Below are 20,748 nucleotides of genomic sequence, written 5' to 3' on the forward strand. Positions count from 1 at the left end.
GGCCATAAACATAGTAGATCAGTTGAGGAGATCCTGGACTGGTTCAAGCCGCTGCCTCCTGTCCTCTCCCCCTTACCCTGCTCCTCAGCTCAGGAGAGGTTGGATGATGTCTTGGAGTCAGGAGAGACCAGATCTACTCTAGAGAACAGAAGTCACTCTGTCTACACTACAGGACCAGCCAATCAGACAGCAGGACAGCAACCTGGACCAGCCAGTCAGATGGCCCTTGTGTTGGCAGGACAACAACCTGCAGACTCCTCAGTGGAACTACCATCAGACAGAATTCATTCTACTCTGAGAGAAAGCCCCGTCTCAGACAACACTAATTCTACTCTGAGAGAAAGCCCTGATCTGGCCACGGGGATGTCAGGAGAGAAAGAGAGGAACGGTCTGTCTGTCTGTGAACAGGAAGACATGCAGGTAGAACCAGCTGCTAAAACCATCCAATCCCCATCAGGAGAGACTCAAACCTCCTCTATTGATCTACCTTCCTTTACCAAAACCACAGAGTGTCTCCCAAGCTCAGCGGATCCTCCAGGCAACACCTCTGTCCGTACCGGCACCGTTCAGACCTCACTCACCCAGACACAAGGAGAACAAGTGCAGGACTCCTCACCAGACATGACAGAAATGGATGTTGAGACTAACCCATGTTATAAAGGATGTGTCTTGGAGGGTCAGAGCATCGACCATGGGGACTCGGACAAAGTAGAAGGAATTAAAGATCAGACAGGAGAGGCCAGCGTGTCTCAAACTCCCACCACTAAACAGCTGGAACCCAGTCCTCTGGTTGAATGTTCTGCTGAGACACTGACTGGTCCAGATCAACTGAGTGAATGGGCTCCTAACACTCAATGTAACACAACTGATCATAAAGCAGCTCCTCGAGCAGGTCCCCGTAAACAAGACGAGTTGTTTACAGGCCAGGAATCAGATAAAGACCAAGAAGGGGGTTTCTCTTGGAAACCGGTTTGTGATGTACTGGTCTCCCCCAGTCGTCCGACAGAAGGACTGGTCTCCCCCAGTCGTCCGACAGAAGGACTGGTCTCGCCCAGTCGTCCTACAGAAGGACTGGTAGATGTAGGTATAGTATCAACAGTCATTACGGTCCATTCCTCTGGGGCAGAGGAATCATCATCATTTGAACAGAAGTCTATGCCAAAATCTGGTGTCCACATCTCTCCTGCCAGTTTAATGAGCTCTGTAAAGAGTGTAGAGAAGTGTACTACGATATCTGAACTCCATGAAGACATCCAGGCAACAAAACCCAATGCTCAGAGTAGCACAAACCATACAGTATGCAAGAGGTTACATAGTCCCATATGTCTTTCCCCTGTGGTGAACGTGAAGCTCCTGAGATCTGGTACACAACCGAAGAGGATGAATGGAAAGAAAGATGCTGAAGACCCAGGTTCAGATGTTAGGAGTCCACCGTCTCCTACAGAGTTAAAGAGTGAGGAGCCTTTGAACAACGGGATGCTGAAAGATTGTGATCGCTCGGTTCATGTTCTACAACACCAGAATATGAAAGCTAACCGTAAGCATCCTACAACCACCGACTGCATCTCTGAGTCAAGGTCGGAGTCCCAGCTGACAGATGAAGGGTCTGAGAAACTACATGGAAATGCCCAGACTGAGATGATCAGTACTAGAAGTGGGTGTGTCAGGAAGAGTCTTGTTAGATCAAACGCAGTCCAAACAAGCTCAGGGAAAGACGGCGTGGCTCCCAGGGACGGCCAGCAAACGGCCACCCTTTCATGTAAAGTTATTATTGAAAGACTCAGCCCTGACATGAGGGAAGGGATCAGGCCAGCAGCCTTGCCTGTGGGCCACTCCCCAGAACCCACAGCAGCCTTGTCTGTGGGCCACTCCCCAGAACCCACAGCAGCCTTGCCTGTGGGCCACTCCCCAGAACCTACAGGGAAAATTCCTATTGGGAAGGTTCGCTTTGAAATGGGTCCCCCACTACCTCCTCTTCTGATGCCTCTCACTGTAACTCCTCCGAGACCGGTAAAACCTGCTAATCCAAGACAGGTGATTGGTAAACTGTCCTTTCCCTCACCAATGGAAGGACCTGTTTCCCCTCTGGGTTCCCAAACAGCACCTGATGATCAGATGTTGAGCTCCCCGTCTCAAACCGCTCCTTCCTCACCACTACAGTTTGGTTCAGCCACTCCTAAACACGCCCTTCCTGTTCCAGGGAGACTTCCTGCCTTCAGCCCTTCCTCTTCCTCCACTAGTCCCGCCCAGGAGAACTCCATGAGGATTCTAGACAGCATGTATCCAGAACTGTCTGCCCGTGCCTGGACTCTCGGTATCCTCCGAGGAAACATCTGTATGTCTGCTGCTGAAACGGGGACTACACCCTCCAGCTCTGTCAGTCAGATATCTGGCTTCAAAACCATCAACTCCTCGTCCACGGCTTTCACCAAAACAGAACAAAGAGGGAAGCGAAGTGGAGTCAACATGCTTCTACCAAAGAGTGCCAAAAGGCTGAGGCTGGATAACTGCTCCCCCGGCCCTGCTGGGGCGACGGCCGGCCCTGCTGCTAAGGGGATATCCTCCACGACATCAGCCAGTCCCGACCCACTACTCAGGACACCTCAACATGGGAGTTCTTCACAGCCTACAGAGAAGGAGAAACTGGTTGGGAAACCAGCAGGCGAAGCCTCCATATCCCAGGCCTTAGAGAAGATAGAAGCCCAGTGTTTTGACCTGTTGCCTGTCATCAAGAGTCACCTGTTTGTTGGGAATCTGTCTAGGAAGCCTGTGTTACGGGATGAGGAGAAGAAGGTCCTCTCTGAGTTCTCAAACAATCAGGTTAGTCACGTACAGCTTTGCCTAGTAGTCTACGTAGAATCAGATTAGTCACGTACAGCTTTGCCTAGTAGTCTACGTAGAATCAGGTTAGTCACGTACAGCTTTGCCTAGTTGTCTACGTAGAATCAGGTTAGTCACGTACAGCTTTGCCTAGTAGTCTACGTAGAATCAGGTTAGTCACGTACAGCTTTGCCTAGTTGTCTACGTAGAATCAGGTTAGTCACGTACAGCTTTGCCTAGTAGTCTACGTAGAATCAGGTTAGTCACGTACAGCTTTGCCTAGTTGTCTACGTAGCATATTTGCCTTAGTATCTTTTAAAGGCATGCTTCTGGACTTTGGCAACGAGGCCCTTTATCTACTCCCCCAGAGTCAGATGAACTCGTGGATACCATTTTTATGTCTCCGTGCAGTTTGAACGTAGTTGCTAACTAGCCCTAGCACAATTGCTAACTAGCGTTAGCACAATGACTAGAAGTCTATGGTATCTGCTAGCAGAGATCATAAAGTATCCCTTTAATTGGTAGACGTGAACACCTCTTACATGGTTGTCCTGTGAATCCTTGGTACATGGCTGTCCTGTGAATCCTTGGTACATGGCTGTCCTGTGAATCCTTGGTACATGGCTGTCCTGTGAATCCTTGGTACATGGCTGTCCTGTGAATCCTTGGTACATGGCTGTCCTGTGAATCCTTGGTACATGGCTGTCCTGTGAATCCTTGGTACATGGTTGTCCTGTGACTTGTCAGCCTCTGGCAGATGATCTGATGTCGGTGATGCTGACTAAGCTGAAGACTGAGAGGACTGAGCTGCCTGGGACTCACCTCCAGGCTCTGGTCAGAGTCTACACTGCTCTGTGCCGACAAAGGAGGGACTGGGACAGAGCACACATCCTGGCCTACAGCATCCTTAGAGAAGGTAACACATCCTGGCCTACAGCATCCTTAGAGAAGGTAACACATCCTGGCCTACAGCATCCTTAGAGAAGGTAACACATCCTGGCCTACAGCATCCTTAGAGAAGGTAACACATCCTGGCCTACAGCATCCTTAGAGAAGGTAACACATCCTGGCCTACAGCATCCTTAGAGAAGGTAACACATCCTGGCCTACAGCATCCTTAGAGAAGGTAACACATCCTGGCCTAGATCCTTAGAGAAGGTAACACATCCTGGCCTACAGCGTCCTTAGAGAAGGTAACACATCCTGGCCTACAGCATCCTTAGAGAAGGTAACACATCCTGGCCTACAGCATCCTTAGAGAAGGTAACACATCCTGGCCTACAGCATCCTTAGAGAAGGTAACACATCCTGGCCTACGGCGTCCTTAGAGAAGGTAACACATCCTGGCCTATGGCGTCCTTAGAGAAGGTAACACATCCTGGCCTACGGCGTCCTTAGAGAAGGTAACACATCCTGGCCCACGGCGTCCTTAGAGAAGGTAACACATCCTGGCCTACAGCATCCTTAGAGAAGGTAACATGGCTTCATTGAATAGCTTTAGTTGACTGACGTCACAGCTTGAGTTGACTTTGTTTCTGTTCGTGTTTCCCCCCCCACAGATTTCCCTGAGTCAGCCAAGCTGGTTCTGTTCATGGTGACCACGTGGCCCAATGTGTTCTCCTGCAGGACTGTAGTGTGCCAGGCCATCCACACGGTCACCAAGGTCAAAGCTCAAGGAGAGGTGCTCCACTGCCTGACTGCTTACCTGGGATGGGAGAAGGTATGCTATCTTTATAATCTTGGTCTGCGGTTACGGGATCTACGGTTGTCTATTGGTCTCCACCTTTTTTAAATCGATTAACAGAGGGGAAGAGTTGTCAGTATTCTGTCACTGAGAAGGCCTGTCCATTTTCCTGTTATGTGTATTGTGAAGCTTGGCGTAACATCAGTTTTGACTTTGTGTCACGTCTGCGTCCCCAGAGTCCTCCTAGTGACGTGGATCAGTTGGTGTCCCGCACGTTGACGTCCGTCAGAGACGCCGCTGAGATGACCTTCCAGAAACACCCGCGACAGGGAGAGGACCTGAACCCTGTTGCCTGGCAACGCGTCTTCACCCTGGAGCTGCTCTGCTCTCATACACACTGGAAGTGGACCCATGACAACCTACTGAGGTACAAAGCAGGTCTACTATTGGTTGTTGTTGACTGCCACAGCTGGACTGAAATTCACCGGCGAACAAAACAATGAAGACAAAACCAAATGCATACATTTAGCAAACTCTTTAATGTCATTATGACCATCCAGCTAAATATTCATCTAGCTAGACAGCGTGTGGGGGGGCCTCTATCCTAAAAATGATTTTGTTAAGCGTTGAAGATGGTTAGATAATGTATGTAGCCAGTTAGCCCCATTTGACTTAGACTGCAGATGTCACTTTTTAGGTGACCTCACCAAATTCACGTAAAATGTGAGTTATAGATCTGTCATTCTCATTGAAAGCCAGTCTAAGAAGAGGTAGATCTGTTCTATGTCACTATTTCTATGCTTCTGGTCTTAAGTTTCATTTTTTGTGTCTTTTTACTTTCGGTTTTGTACACCAGCTGTAAACAGTTATGGAAAATATGGTTATAGAAAATACAGGGATTTAGATGGTACAATGATTCTCCATGGTTATAGAAAATATACAGCGATTTTAGATGGTACAATGATTCTCTACACTCTGCATGCTGTTTTGGTCACATAAACAGGCAAACTTAGAATTTGAGCAACCAGAAAATGCCGGAGAGATTTCTGCATAGTAAATCTTTAGCATAGGCTAGCGATTAGCATAGGCTAGCGATTAGCATAGGCTAGCGCACTACAGTGGACATGGAGACATGACAGACTGAAGACAGTAGATACAGTATGTTCGAGTGTATTAATCATCATGTCAGTGAATCATGGCCTCAGGTGTTCTTTGTTGTCCTGTTTTTAAAGTAAAGAGCTGTGGCCGGTGATGAACTCCTGGGTGACCCAGCCCAGATCGAGACATACTCCCATCCAGGATGTCACTGTGGCTGCGATCCTCAGACTCATAGGTGGGTGGTGTTTGTTTGTTTTGTGTATAATTGTTTCATGAAACACTTTTTTTTTATTATAATTTGTACTGACCAATGAAGTGTAACCATAAGAACCACCTCGTCAGGGCGCCTCGGGCAGCTGGGAATTAAGGAGGGATGTGGCTGGTCTGTGAAGAACATCGCCAGGGTCATCAACACGTTCGCCAGACACGGACAGTCGGAAGGTAATCTACTGTAAAGCTTCTGAAATGGTTCATCTGTATTTCATCAGTCATTCTACTCAGGTGGGTTAACATCCTAGTTGCTTTAACCAGCAGCGTTACCACCCTGCATCCCACTGCTGACTTGCTTCTGAAGCTAAGCAGGGTTGGTCCTGGTCAGTCCCTGGATGGGAGACCAGATGCTGCTGGAAGTGGTGTTGGAGGGCTAGTAGGAGGTGCTCTTTCCTCTGGTCTAAAATAAAAATGCCCCAGGGCAGTGATTGGGGACATTGTCCTGTGTAGGGTGCCGTCTTTCAGATGGGACGTTAAACGGGTGTCCTGACTCTCTCTAAAGATCCCATGTCACTTATCGTAAGAGTAGGGGTGTTAACCCCGGTGTCCTGGCTAAATTCCCAATCTGGCCCTCATACCATCACGATCACCTAATCATCCCCGGCTTCCAATTGGCTCATTCATCCCCCTCCTCTCCCCTGTAACTATTCCCCAGGTCGTTGCTGTAAATGAGAACGTGTTCTCAGTCAACTTGCCTGGTAAAATAACGGTAAAATAAATACAAAATAATATCTATTGTCAGGATGAATATACTGCCCAGGGCTGAATATGTGTAGTTTAAAGCTTCCCTTGTCTCTCCCTTCTGGCTATTTAGAATGACATTCATAGTGTGGTTTCTAAATGTATTTATTTTATTTTTATTTTTATTTATTTCACCTTTATTTAACCAGGTAGGCAAGTTGAGAACAAGTTCTCATTTACAATTGCGACCTGGCCAAGATAAAGCAAAGCAGTTCGACAACATACAAAAACACAGAGTTACACATGGAGTAAAACAACATACAATCAATGATGCAGTAGAAAAAAAATAAGACTATATACAATGTGAGCAAATGATGTGAGATAATGGAGGTAAAGGCAAAAAAATGCCATGGTGGCAAAGTAAATAAAGTATGGCAAGAAAAAAACACTGGAATGGTAGATTTGTAGTTTGAAGAAAGTTAAAAGTTAAAATATAAATAATATGGTGCAAAGGAGCAAAATAAATAAAATAAATAAATACAGTAGGGGAAAAGGTAGTAGTTTGGGCTCAATTAAAGATGGGCTATGTACAGGTGCAGAGATCTGTGAGTTGCTCTGACAGCTGGTGCTTAAAGCTAGTGAGGGAGATAAGTGTTTCCAGTTTTAGAGATTTTTGTAGTTCGTTCCAATCATTGGCAGCTGAGAACTGGAAGGAGAGACGACCAAAGGAGGAGTTGGCTTTAGGGGTGACCAGAGAGATATACCTGCTGGAGCGCGTGCTACAGGTGGGTGCTGCTATGGTGACCAGTGAGCGGAGATAAGGGGGGACTTTACCTAGCAGGGTCTTGTAGATGACCTGGAGCCAATGTGTTTGGCGACGATGATGAAGTGAAGGCCAGCCAACGAGAGCATACAGGTCGCAGTGGTGGGTTGTATATGGGGCTTTGGTGACAAAACGGATGGCACTGTGATAGACTGCATCCAGCTTGTTGAGTAGGGTATTGGAGGCTATTTTGTAAATGACATCGCCGAAGTCGAGGATTGGTAGGATGGTCAGTTTTACGAGGGTATGTTTGGCAGCATGAGTGAAGGATGCTTTGTTGCGAAATAGGAAGCCAATTCTAGATTTCACTTTGGATTGGAGATGATTGATGTGAGTCTGGAAGGAGAGTTTACAGTCTAACCAGACACCTAGGTATTTGTAGTTGTCCACAAATTCTAAGTTAGAACCGTCCAGAGAAGTTATGCTGGATGGGCGGGCAGGTGCAGGCAGCGATCGGTTGAAGAGCATGCATTTAGTTTTACTTGTGTTTAGGAGCAGTTGGAGACCACGGAAGGAGAGTTGAATGGCATTGAAGCTCGTCTGGAGGGTTGTTAACACAGTGTCCAAAGAAGGGCCAGAAGTATACAGAATGGTGTCGTCTGCGTAGAGGTGGATCAGAGATTCACCAGCAGCAAGAGCGACATCATTTATGTATACAGAGAAAAGAGTTGGCCCAAGAATTGAACCCTGTGGTACCCCCATAGAGACTGCCAGAGGTCCAGACAGTAGGCCCTCCGATTTGACACACTGAACTCTGTCAGAGAAGTAGTTGGTGAACCAGGCGACGCAATCGTTTGAGAAACCAAGGCTACTAAGTCTGCCGATGAGGATGTGGTGATTAACAGAGTCAAAAGCTTTGGCCAGGTCAATGAATACGGCAGCACAGTAATGTTTCTTATCGATGGCGGTTACGATGTCGTTTAGGACCTTGAGCGTGGCTGAGGTGCACCCATGACCAGCTCTGAAACCAGATTGCATAGCGGAGAGGGTGCGGTGGGATTCAAAATAGTCGGTAATCTGTTTGTTGACTTGGCTTTCGAAGACCTTAGAAAGGCAGGGTAGGATGGATATGGGTCTGTAGCAACTTGGGTCAAGAGTGTCACCTCCTTTGAAGAGGGGGATGACAGCAGCTGCTTTCCAATCTATGGGAATCTCAGACGACACGAAAGAGAGGTTGAACAGGCTAGTAATAGGGGTTGCAATAATTTCGGCAGATAATTTTAGAAAGAAAGGGTCCAGATTGTCAAGCCCAGCTGATTTGTAGGGGTCCAGATTTTGCAGCTCTTTCAGAACATCAGCTGAATGGATTTGGGAGAAGGAGAAATGGGGGAGGCTTGGGCGAGTAGCTGTGGGGGGTGCAGTGCTGTTGAATGCAGTAGGGGTAGTTAGGTGGAAAGCATGGCCAGCCGTAGAAAAATGCTTATTGAAATTCTCAATTATAGTGGGCTTATCGGTGGTGACAGAGTTTCCTATCCTCAGTGCAGTGGGCAGTTGGGAGGAGGTGTTCTTATTCTCCATGGACTTTACAATGTCCCAGAACTTTTTAGAGTTGGAGTTGCACGAAGCAAATTTCTGTTTGAAAAAGCTAGCCTTGGCGTTTCTAACTGCCTGTGTGTATTGGTTTCTAACTTCCCTAAAAAGTTGCATATCGCGGGGGCAGTTCGATGCTAATGCAGAACGCCACAGGATATTTTTGTGTTGGTTAAGGGCAGTCAGGTCTGGGGAGAACCAAGGGCTATATCTGTTCCTGGTTCTAAATTTCTTGAAAGGGGCATGCTTATTTAAGATGGAGAGGAAGGCATTTTTAAAAAATAACCAGGCATCCTCTACTGACGGGATGAGGTCAATATCCTTCCAGGATACCAGGGCCAGGTCGATTAGAAAGGCTTGCTCGTTGAAATGTTTCAGGGAGCGTTTGACAGTGATGAGTGGAGGTCGTTTGACCGCTGACCCATTACGGGTGCAGGCAATGAGGCAGTGATCGCTGAGATCTTGGTTGAAAACAGCAGAGGTGTAATTAGAGGGCACATTGGTTAGGATGATATCTATGAGGGTGCCAGTGTTTGCGGCTTTGGGGTTGTACCTGGTGGGTTCATTAATAATTTGTGTGAGATTGAGGGCATCAAGCTTGGATTGTAGAATGGCTGGGGTGTTAAGCATGTCCCAGTTTAGGTCGCCTAGTAGCACGAGCTCTGAAGATAGATGGGGGCAATCAGTTCACATATGGTGTCCAGAGCACAGCTAGGGGCCGAGGGGGGTCTATAGCAGGCGGCAACGGTGAGAGACTTGTTTTTGGAGAGGTGGATTTTTAAAAGTAGAAGTTCAAATTGTTTGGGTACAGACCTGGATAGCAGGACAGAACTCTGCAAGCTATCTCTGCAGTAGATTGCAACACCGCCCCCTTTGGTCGTTCTATCTTGTCTGAAAACGTTGTAGTTAGGGATGAAGATTTCACAGTTTTTGGTGGACTTCCTAAGCCAAGATTCAGACACAGCTAGGACATCCGGGTTGGCAGAGTGTGCTAAAGCGGTGAATAAAACAAACTTAGGGAGGAGGCTTCTAATGTTAACATGCATGAAACCAAGGCTATTACGGTTACAGAAGTCATCAAAAGAGAGCGCCTGGGGAGTAGGTGTGGAGCCAGGCACTGAAGGGCCTGGATTCACCTCTACATCCCCAGCGGAGCAGAGAAGGATAAGTATGAGGGTACGGCTAAAAGCTATAAGAATTGGTCGTCTGTGACGTCCAGAATAGAGAGAAAAAGGAGCAGGTATCTGGGGGCGATAAAATAGCTTCAAGGTATAATGTACAGACAAAGGTATGGTGGGATGTGAGTACAGAGGAGGTAAACCTAGGCATTTAGTGATTATGAGAGAGATATTGTCTCTAGAAATATCATTGAAACCAGAAGATGTCATAGCATGTGTGGGTGGAGGAACTGAGAGGTTGGATAAGGTATAATGAGCAGGGCTAGAGGCTCTACAGTGAAATAAGCCAATAAACACTAACCAGAACAGCAATGGACAAGGCATATTGACATTAAGGAGAGGCATGCTTAGCCGAGTGATCAGAGGGTCCAGTGAGAATCAGACAGCTAGCCGGGCCATAGGTAGCAAGCTGGTGGAAGATGGGAGGGAGGTCTGTTTTTAGCCGCCTCGTGCGTTTCCGTCTGTGGGTTAGTGGGGTTCCGTGTGGAAGGGGGGACCTGTCCAAGTTGGTAAAATAGTTAGTTATAGTGGCCCAAGAAAAGTGTCCGACAGACCTATTCAGATCGCAGCCGAAAAGACAGCTAACGATTAGCTGGCCGCAGATGGGCGATCAGGTTACGTCGCGACGGAGGGGCCAGTTGGACAACTCCCTCGGGCAGATAACGTCGGTGATCCAGTCGTGAAGACCCAATGGGGCTCCGCATCGGCAGTAAAACGGGTCAGGATAGGTGAGTTGTAGCCCAGGAGACACTTCAGCTGGCTAGCTCAGGAGTAGCCCACGAGTGGCTGACGGAATTCTTCAGCTGGCTAGCTAGCTAGCTCCGTAATAGTGTGTGTTAATTCCGAGACCGACGTTGCCAATAGTCACTCAGGTAGCAGCTAGTTAGCTGCAAGATCCAGGTGTAAATGTCCAGAGCCTGCGGTAGAAATCGAGGAAAGGAGAGAGAATAGGTCCGATATGCTCTGGTCTGAGTCGCGCTGTACAAAAACTGGCGATAGCTTTTCGAGCTAATGGATAGCTGAGGACAGCTAACCGTAGCTAGCTGAACTTCAACGTTAGCCAGTGAAAATGGCTAACCTCTGGCTAGCTTCTGTCGTGGAATTCAGATGAGGTAAATAATACTTTCTTTTTTTTTTTAAATTGATGAGGCGGGTTGCAGGAGAGTGCTTTGAGGTTGAGTATTTAGAATAAAAAAATGTAAAAAGATAAGTGAAGAAAAAATATGTAAATATATATATATATACACGGGACACGACAGGACGTCTGAACTGCTACGCCATCTTGGATACGACAAGGTATACGACAAGTAAACGATCCCGGATAAAATTAATCCACTTAAAAAAGAGGGAAAGAAGTAGGAGGACTCTCCGTACCAAACCTTAAATTATACACTGCTCAAAAAAATAAAGGGAACACTTAAACAACACAATGTAACTCCAAGTCAATCACACTTCTGTGAAATCAAACTGTCCACTTAGGAAGCAACACTGATTGACAAATTTCACATGCTGTTGTGCAAATGGAATAGACAACAGATGGAAATTATAGGCAATTAGCAAGACACCCCCAATAAAGGAGTGGTTCTACAGGTGGAGACCACAGACCACTTCTCAGTTCCCATGCTTCCTGGCTGATGTTTTGGTCACTTTTGAATGCTGGCGGTGCTTTCACTCTAGTGATAGCATGAGACGGAGTCTACAACCCACACAAGTGGCTCAGGTAGTGCAGCTCATCCAGGATGGCACATCAATGCGAGCTGTGGCAAGAAGGTTTGCTGTGTCTGTCAGCGTAGTGTCCAGAGCATGGAGGCGCTACCAGGAGACAGGCCAGTACATCAGGAGACGTGGAGGAGGCCGTAGGAGGGCAACAACCCAGCAGCAGGACCGCTACCTCCGCCTTTGTGCAAGGAGGAGCAGGAGAAGCACTGCCAGAGCCCTGCAAAATGACCTCCAGCAGGCCACAAATGTGCATGTGTCTGCTCAAACAGTCAGAAACCGACTCCATGAGGGTGGTATGAGGGCCCGACGTCCACAGGTGGGGGTTGTGCTTACAGCCCAACACCGTGCAGGACGTTTGGCATTTGCCAGAGAACACCAAGATTGGCAAATTCGCCACTGGCGCCCTGTGCTCTTCACAGATGAAAGCAGGTTCACACTGAGCACGTGACAGACGTGACGAGTCTGGAGACGCTGTGGAGAATGTTCTGCTGCCTGCAACATCCTCCAGCATGACCGGTTTGACGGTGGGTCAGTCATGGTGTGGGGTGGCATTTCTTTGGGGGGCCGCACAGCCCTCCATGTGCTCGCCAGAGGTAGCCTGACTGCCATTAGGTACCGAGATGAGATCCTCAGATCCCTTGCGAGACCATATGCTGGTGTGGTTGGCCCTGGGTTCCTCCTAATGCAAGACAATGCTAGACCTCATGTGGCTGGAGTGTGTCAGCAGTTCCTGCAAGAGGAAGGCATTGATGCTATGGACTGGCCCGCCCGTTCCCCAGACCTGAATCCAATTGAGCACATCTGGGACATCATGTCTCGCTCCATCCACCAATGCCACGTTGCACCACAGACTGTCCAGGAGTTGGCGGATGCTTTAGTCCAGGTCTGGAAGGAGATCCCACAGGAGACCATCCGCCACCTCATCAGGAGCATGCCCAGGCGTTGTATGGAGGTCATACAGGCACGTGGAGGCCACACACACTACTGAGCCTCATTTTGACTTGTTTTAAGGACATTACATCAAAGTTGGATCAGCCTGTAGTGTGGTTTTCCACTTTAATTTTAAGTGTGACTCCAAATCCAGACCTCCATGGGTTGATAAATTGGATTTCCATTGATTATTTTTGTGTGATTTTGTTGTCAGAACATTCAACTATGTAAAGAAAAAAGTATTTAATAAGATTATTTCTTTCATTCAGATCTAGGATGTGTTGTTTAAGTGTTCCCTTTATTTTTTTTAGCAGTATATTTCCAGCCACTAGTATTTCGCCCAGTCTTAAATTGTTTTATGATTGGTCTGCCCTCTGGCTGAGTATAGGCTGTGACCAATCGCCTCGATTCGGTCTTATGTAGCAACATTTGAAATAGTATTTTTTTGTTGTTTTTTTTCACATTGGATGAAAGGAGAGACTCTGAGCTAGAAAATGGTTTATCATACACTACAGTTGAGGAACAATTTTGTTTAGACATGTGGCTAGCTAGGCGGCTAGCTAGCTAAACTATGATCGGGCATAATCCCAACTCATACTACTACCAATACAAACATTGTCATAGCTGTAGTATTAATCTGCAGGTAGCTAAAGCTAACAGACTAGGGTCAATGTTAACCTAGCTAACATTAGTCCATAACCAGCAATGCAAATGGATTTCTGATTCAAAATAATATTACTACCAAGATCATAGACGTAACGTTAGCTAGCGAGCCAGCAAGCTAACGTTTGCTAGCTAGCTAACAGTACATTTTAGCTTGCAATAAAAACACATTTCTGACAAAATTAGAAACTTATATCTGAAATTGTAGCTAGACTCTTACCCGTATACATGGAGGCACGCTTCACGGCCGACTGGAATCATTTAACTCTGTTTTGTTTGTAGCTACATCTTGTTTGACCAGTGTTGTCAAGTCACTCCAGGTTCACACTGATCGTTGGCGTGTGCAGAAAGTAGCCCATCACGTTTTCCAACTGATCTGTCGATAGAGCCTGCTACATTCAGGGTATCAATGTTGTTGAGAAAAGTAGCTAAACTTTTGTAGTTCTCGATGGCTAACGTATCTTTCAGAAACGGTGCGGTAGGACTGTCAACACATACTGAACAGGTCACGTTATAGACAGAAGCGCGCTACATGGTAGACCAATCCAAACCCTCTCCCGGCATGTCCAGCCCACCCATTATTTAAAATCTTTATTTTAACAGGGAAAACATCTCAGCCAATCATGGCTAGCAGGAAGGTTCCTGCCTTTTTTTGTGGCTAAACCAACTAGGCTCGTAATTTAACAATTTTATTCATATTTATGGATGGAATACAAGTTTGTTATTAAGGCACATGAAAGTTCACATATTCCAGAAGGCATTTCTGCCCAAAATATGCATTTTGATAAAAAATTACGTTTACAAATGCCACTTCTGTGACGTGGGACATGCAGGGCCTTCAGAAAGTATTCAGATCCCTTGACTTTTGTTATGTTACAGCCTTATTCTAAAATGTATTACATTGTTGTTTTCCCCCTCATCAATCGACACACAATACCCCATAATGACATCACAATACCCCATAATGACAACGCAAAAAAAAAAGTTAAGACATTTTGTTAATTTAGAAAAAATAAAAACGGAAGTATTCAGACCCTTTACTCAGTACTTTGTTTAAGAACCTTAAGCAGTGATTACAACCTCGAGTCTTCTTGGGTATGACGCTACAAGCTTGGCACACCTGTATTTGGGGAGTTTCTCCCATTCTTCTCTGCAGATCCTCTCAAGCTCTGTCAGGTTGGATGGGGAGCGTCGCTGCACAGCTATTTTCAGGTCTCTCCAGAGATGTTCGATCGGGTTCAAGTCCGGGCTCTGGCTGGGCCACTCAAGGACATTTGGAGTCTTGTTCCGAAGCCACTCCTGCATTGTCTTGGCTGTGTGCTTAGGGTCGTTGTCCTGTTGGAAGGTGAACCTTGATCCTGACTAGTCTCCCAGTCATTGCCGCTGAAAAACATCCCCACAGCATGATGCTGCCACCACCATGCTTCACTGTAGGGATGGTGCCAGGTTTCCTCCAGACGTGATGCTTGGCTTTCAGGCCAAAGTGATTCATCTTGGTTTCAGCAGACCAGAGCATCTTGTTTCTCATGGTCTGAGAGTCTTTCGGTGCCTTTTGGCAAACTCCAAGCGGGCTGTAATGTGCCTTTTACTGAGGAGTGGCTTCTGTCTGGCCACTCTACCATAAAGGCCTGATTGGTGGAGTGCTGCAGAGATGGTTGTCCTTCTGAAAGGTTCTACCATCGCCACAGAGGAACTCTAGAGCTCTGTCAGTGACCATCGGGTTCTTGGTCACCTCCCTGACCAAGGCCCTTCTACCCCGATTGCTCAGTTTGGCCAGGGGGACAGCTCTAGGAAGTGTCTTGGTGGTTCCAATCTTCTTTCATTTAAGAATTATGGAGGCCACTGTGTTCTTGGGGACCTGCTGAAATTGTTTGGTACCCTTCCCCAGATCTGTGCCTCGACACAATCCTGTCTGGGAGCTCTATGGACAATTTAATTCGACCTCATGGCTTGGTTTTTGCTCTGACATGCACTGTCAACTGTGGGACCTCATATAGACAGGTGTGTGCCTTTCCAAATCATGTCCAATCAATTGAACAAGTGGACTCCAGTCAAGTTGTAGAAACATCTCAAGGATAATCAATGGAAACAGGATGCACCTGAGCTCACAATCACCCGACCTCAACCCAATTGAGATGGTTTGGGATGAGTTGGACCGCCGAGTGAATGAAAAGCAGGCAACAAGTGCTCAGCATATGTGGGAACTCCTTCAAGACTGTTGGAAAATAATTCCAGGTGAAGCTGGTTGAGAGAATGCCAAGATTGTGCAAAGTTGTTAAGGCAAAGGGTGGCTACTTTGAAGATTTTTGATTTATCACTTTTTTGGTTATTCCATGTGTGTTATTTCATAGTTTTGATGTTGTTAAAGGAATTTAATATCTTGATGATAATAATCAATAATCAATTCGCCTTCACTAATGCCCAAGGTTTGTAAGACAATGGGTTCAAATAATTAGGCAAGGACTCAGCTTTCTGCAAAAGGTTTCTGTGGCTTTATTCAGAGAACGTTCTGAGGTCAGGATAACAAAACAGTCATTATATAGTTCTTGCTTTCTTACGCACATGCATTTACACACAAACTGTTGGTGACATGCATCCCCCGTAGACTTCCCACACTTGTTTATCACTATCCAGAGCTCAGCCTGTTCTTTTCCCTCAAGGTTAGGAACTCTTTGAAGCTTTTACTCCCTTGACCATCTGCTTCTCTATCTCTCTATACTAATTGCATACACACATTTCTTTCCCTCTCCAGTGGTTCCTGGACTTTCCGGAACTAATCAGACTAATCGATCCCTACATTGATCATTACATTGATTATTCATTAAACCTGCTGTATGACTAATAATTCATCATGGTTTATTGATTCATTTACATTTATTAGATAATTCTCTTATCAGATGTCTTTACTATTATTCTACAATATAGAAAATAGTAAAAATAAAGGAACTCTGGAATGAGTAGGTGTCCAAACCTTTGGTAAGGTATTTTGTTTTATTTTTAATAAATTGTCTAAACCTATTTTTGCTTTGTCATTATGGGGATATTTGTATTTAATTGAATCCATTTTAGGTTAAGGATGTAACATTAATGTGTAAAAAGTCCAGGGGTCTGAATACTATCTGAAGGCGCTGTACGCCTAGTTTCCTGATAACCTCAGTTCCTGGGTGGGATGTCTGTACCTGTAAACTTAACTCTTCTGCTAAAAACAAAAAGTCATTCTGCTCAGATGAGACTGGGCAGACGTCTGTCCAGTCTCATCTGAGCAGAATTACTTTCTGTTTTGTTTTTACAGATGAGACTGGACAGATCTGTGTCTGTATTGGACAGATGGACCAACCAATGAGTCTCTGATGTCATTTCCAGGTGTTCCCTGGGAGGTCCAGCTGGCAGCTGTCTACACTGTCTACGACCTGTCGCCTAGCAACCCCAAGGAGGCTTTGGCTGCGCTGGCATCATGGCGAGGAGAGACCACCCAGCCTGTCCCCCCCGCTGTCACCAGCTGCATCACACAGATCGCCTCGCTCTGCCGACACAGCAACCCCTAGTCCCTAGTCCCTAGTCCCTAGTCCCTAATCCCTAATCCCTAGTCCCTAATCCCTAGTCCCTAATCCCTAGTCCCTAGCTCCTAGTCCCTAGCTCCTAGCCCTTAACCCTTAGCTCCTTAACCCCTCCACGCTCCTAGCTCCTAGTCCCTAGCTCCTAGTCCCTAGCTCCTAGTCCCTAGCTCCTAACCCCTAGCTCCTAACCCCTAGCTCCTAACCCCTAGCTCCTAACCCCTAGCTCCTAACCCCTAGCTCCTAACCCCTAGCTCCTAACCCCTAGCTCCTAGTCCCTAGCTCCTAGTCCCTAGCTCCTAGTCCCTAGCTCCTAACCCCTAGCTCCTAACCCCTAGTCCTTAACCCCTCCACACCCCTAATCCCTAGCTCCTAGTCCCTAGCTCATAACCCCTAGCTCCTTAACCCCTCCACACCCCTAGCTCCTAACCCATAACTCCTAACCCCTAGCTCCTTAACCCCTCCACACCCCTAACCCCTAGCTCCCTAACCCCTAGCTCCCTAACCCCTAGCTCCTAACCCCTAGCTCCTAACCCCTAGCTCCTAACCCCTAGCTCCTAACCCCTAGCTCCTAACCCCTCCACACCCCTAACCCCTAGCCCCTAGCTCCTAACCCTCCACACCCCTAGTCCCTAACCCCTAGTCCCTAACCCCTAGTCCTTAACCCCTCCACACCTCTAACCCCTAGGTCCTAGTCCTTAACCCCTAGCTCCTAACCCCTAGCTCCTAACCCCTCCACACCCTTAACCCCTAGCTCCTAACCCCTAGTCCTTAACCCCTCCACACCCCTAACCCATAGGTCCTAGTCCTTAACCCCTCCACGCTCCTAACCCCTAGGTCCATTGCCACTTGTACAGATCTGTAAGGATTTCCTAGATCCAAGAATGTTGCCTATAAAGAGGGCAAGGTGAAGCAGCTTCCGTTTTGCTGTTACCTATCCATACCTTTTATATCTGACGCCTTGAACCCTGCTGTGGACTGAACTTCTGGGACTCCTTTTTAATGTCCGTATTATTTATCTGTTGGTTAACTCATCACGTTCCCCTTGACGTTCTGTTTGGGTTTTCTGTTCCGGTTCTTTATATGTTGAGCGTGACTTTGTAAATATGATGTAGAGATTCTGTTTGGTGAAGCTCCCTGTATACAATATAAACGTCCCTACTTTTGTAAATGTTTTGTAAATGTTCACTGTTAGAGCCTATTTCTATTTCATTTGACAAATTAAAATCTAAGAGGTAAGCGTTGTTTAATAATATATGATCCAATTATTGTCTCATGGAAGACTGCTCTCCTTCACGTTGACCGTCCATCATCCATCCAGCATTCACCCATCCATCCATCCAGCATTCATTATCCATCCAGCATTCACCCATCCATCCATCCAGCATTCATTATCCATCCAGCATTCACCCGTCCATTATTCATCCAGCATTCACCTGTCTATAATCCATCATTCACCCATCCATCCATTATCCATCATTCATTATCCATTCATCCAGCATTCACCCGTCCATCCAGCATTCATTATCCATCCATCCAGCATTCACCTATCCATCATCCATCCAGCATTCACCCGTCCATTATCCATCATCCATCCAGCATTCACCTGTCCATTATCATCCATCATTCATTATACATCCATCCAGAATTCAGCCATCATTCATCTGTCCATCATTCATTATCCATCCATCACTCATCCGTCTGTCCATTATCCATCTGTCCATCATCCATCCAGCATTCATTCATCCATTATCCATCATTCATCCATCCATTATCCATCATTCATCCGTCCATGCCACTGCTCTGTCTTGACCTTTGACTGGTCAGTAATAATGACCTTTTAAACTAAATGGGGATAGTGAGGAAAAGCCTGTTCTTTCTCCTTACCATTGTGGTGATGGAAAGCCGGCCCATGACGGCACACAGAAAAACCAAGTGAAACTGGAACAATTCTAGAACATTCAATTTATATCAAAAATAGAGATTCCGTTTAGAAAAAGCAAACTTGTTCTTTTCAGAATCACCTTTATTTACCAAGTACATTTACACACACTCAGAATGTTACCTGGTGATATGGTGCTGCTGGACAACATACTCAGAATGTTACCTGGTGATATGGTGCTGCTAGACACACTCAGAATGTTACCTGGTGATATGGTGCTGCTAGTGATAGACAATATACTCAGAATTTTACCTGGTGATATGGTGCTGCTGGACAACATACTCAGAATGTTACCTGGTGATATGGTGCTGCTAGTGATAGACAACATACTCAGAATGTTACCTGGTGATATGGTGCTGCTAGACAACATCCTCAGAATGTTACCTGGTGATATGGTGCTGCTGGACAACATACTCAGAATGTTACCTGGTGATATGGTGCTGATAGACAACATCCTCAGAATGTTACCTGGTGATATGGTGCTGTTAGACAACATCCTCAGAATGTTACCTGGTGATATGGTGCTGCTGGTGATAGACAACATACTCAGAATGTTACCTGGTGATATGGTGCTGCTGGTGATAGACAACATACTCAGAATGTTACCTGGTGATATGGTGCTGCTGGACAACATACTCAGAATGTTACCTGGTGATATGGTGCTGCTAGACAACATCCTCAGAATGTTACCTGGTGATATGGTGCTGTTGGACAACATACTCAGAATGTTACCTGGTGATATGGTGCTGCTGGTGATAGACAACTGTAAAAGGAATTTTATATCTTAGATGATAATAATCAATAATCAATTCACCTTGACTAATGCCCAAGGTTTGTAAGACAATGGGTTAAAATAATTAGGCAAGGACTCAGCTTTCTGCAAAAGGTATCTGTAGCTTTATTCAGAGAACGTTCTGAGGTCAGGATAAAAAAACAGTCATTATATAGTTCTTGCTTTCTTACGCACATGCATTTACACACAAACTGTTGGTGACCTGCTTCCCCCACAACCTTCTCACACTCTTTATCACTATCCCGAGCTCGCCTGTTCCTTTCCCTCAAGGTTAGAAATGCTTTGAAGCTTTTACTCTCAGGACCATCTGTCTCCTGGTGTCCCTCGTAATTGCATATACACATTTTCTTTCCCTATCCCCTGGTTCCTGGACTTTCCAGAACTAATCAAACTTATCTATCCCTACATTGATTATTACGTTGATTATTCATTAACCATTCTGTATGACTAATAATTCATCATAGTTTATTGATTCATTTACCTTTAATAGATAATTCTCTTATCAACAACATACTCAGAATGTTACCTGGTGATATGGTGCTGCTAGACAACATCCTCAGAATGTTACCTGGTGATATGGTGCTGCTGGTGATAGACAACATACTCAGAATGTTACCTGGTGATATGGTGCTGCTAGACAACATACTCAAAATGTTACCTGGTGATATGGTGCTGCTAGACAACATCCTCAGAATGTTACCTGGTGATATGGTGCTGTTAGACAACATCCTCAGAATGTTACCTGGTGATATGGTGCTGCTAGTCATAGACAACACACTCAGAATGTTACCTGGTGATATGGTGCTGCTAGTGTTAGACAACATCCTCAGAATGTTACCTGGTGATATGGTGCTGCTAGACAACATACTCAGAATGTTACCTGGTGATATGGTGCTGCTAGACAACATCCTCAGAATGTTACCTGGTGATATGGTGCTGTTAGACAACATCCTCAGAATGTTACCTGGTGATATGGTGCTGCTAGTGATAGACAACATACTCAGAATGTTACCTGGTGATATGGTGCTGCTAGTGGGGGACAACATACCCAGAATGTTACCTG

General features: G+C 46.1%; 1 protein-coding gene across 6 annotated transcripts in view; it reads left to right on the plus strand.

Annotated features, from left to right (window-relative positions):
- The window catches only part of LOC115183955 (little elongation complex subunit 1-like), a 26,896-nt gene extending 9,750 nt beyond the window's left edge, over positions 1 to 17,146 (plus strand). For 4 of the 6 annotated variants that reach the window (XM_029744938.1, XM_029744940.1, XM_029744942.1 and 1 more), the window contains 7 exons: positions 1 to 2,820; positions 3,568 to 3,736; positions 4,380 to 4,540; positions 4,741 to 4,931; positions 5,737 to 5,837; positions 5,945 to 6,043; positions 16,760 to 17,146. The exon at positions 1 to 2,820 is cut by the window's left edge. In XM_029744938.1, coding sequence (XP_029600798.1) covers positions 1 to 2,820; positions 3,568 to 3,736; positions 4,380 to 4,540; positions 4,741 to 4,931; positions 5,737 to 5,837; positions 5,945 to 6,043; positions 16,760 to 16,941 — 3,723 coding nt within the window. In that variant the 3' untranslated portion in view covers positions 16,942 to 17,146. Of the gene's footprint in view, positions 2,821 to 3,567; positions 3,737 to 4,379; positions 4,541 to 4,740; positions 4,932 to 5,736; positions 5,838 to 5,930; positions 6,044 to 16,759 lie in introns of all 6 variants that reach the window. The other 2 variants (XR_003874135.1, XM_029744939.1) reach the window with 2 other exon arrangements.
- Positions 17,147 to 20,748: the final 3,602 nt, after the last annotated feature.

This window comes from Salmo trutta, unplaced genomic scaffold (genome assembly GCF_901001165.1).
Source record: "Salmo trutta unplaced genomic scaffold, fSalTru1.1, whole genome shotgun sequence".
Classification (NCBI taxonomy): domain Eukaryota; kingdom Metazoa; phylum Chordata; class Actinopteri; order Salmoniformes; family Salmonidae; genus Salmo; species Salmo trutta.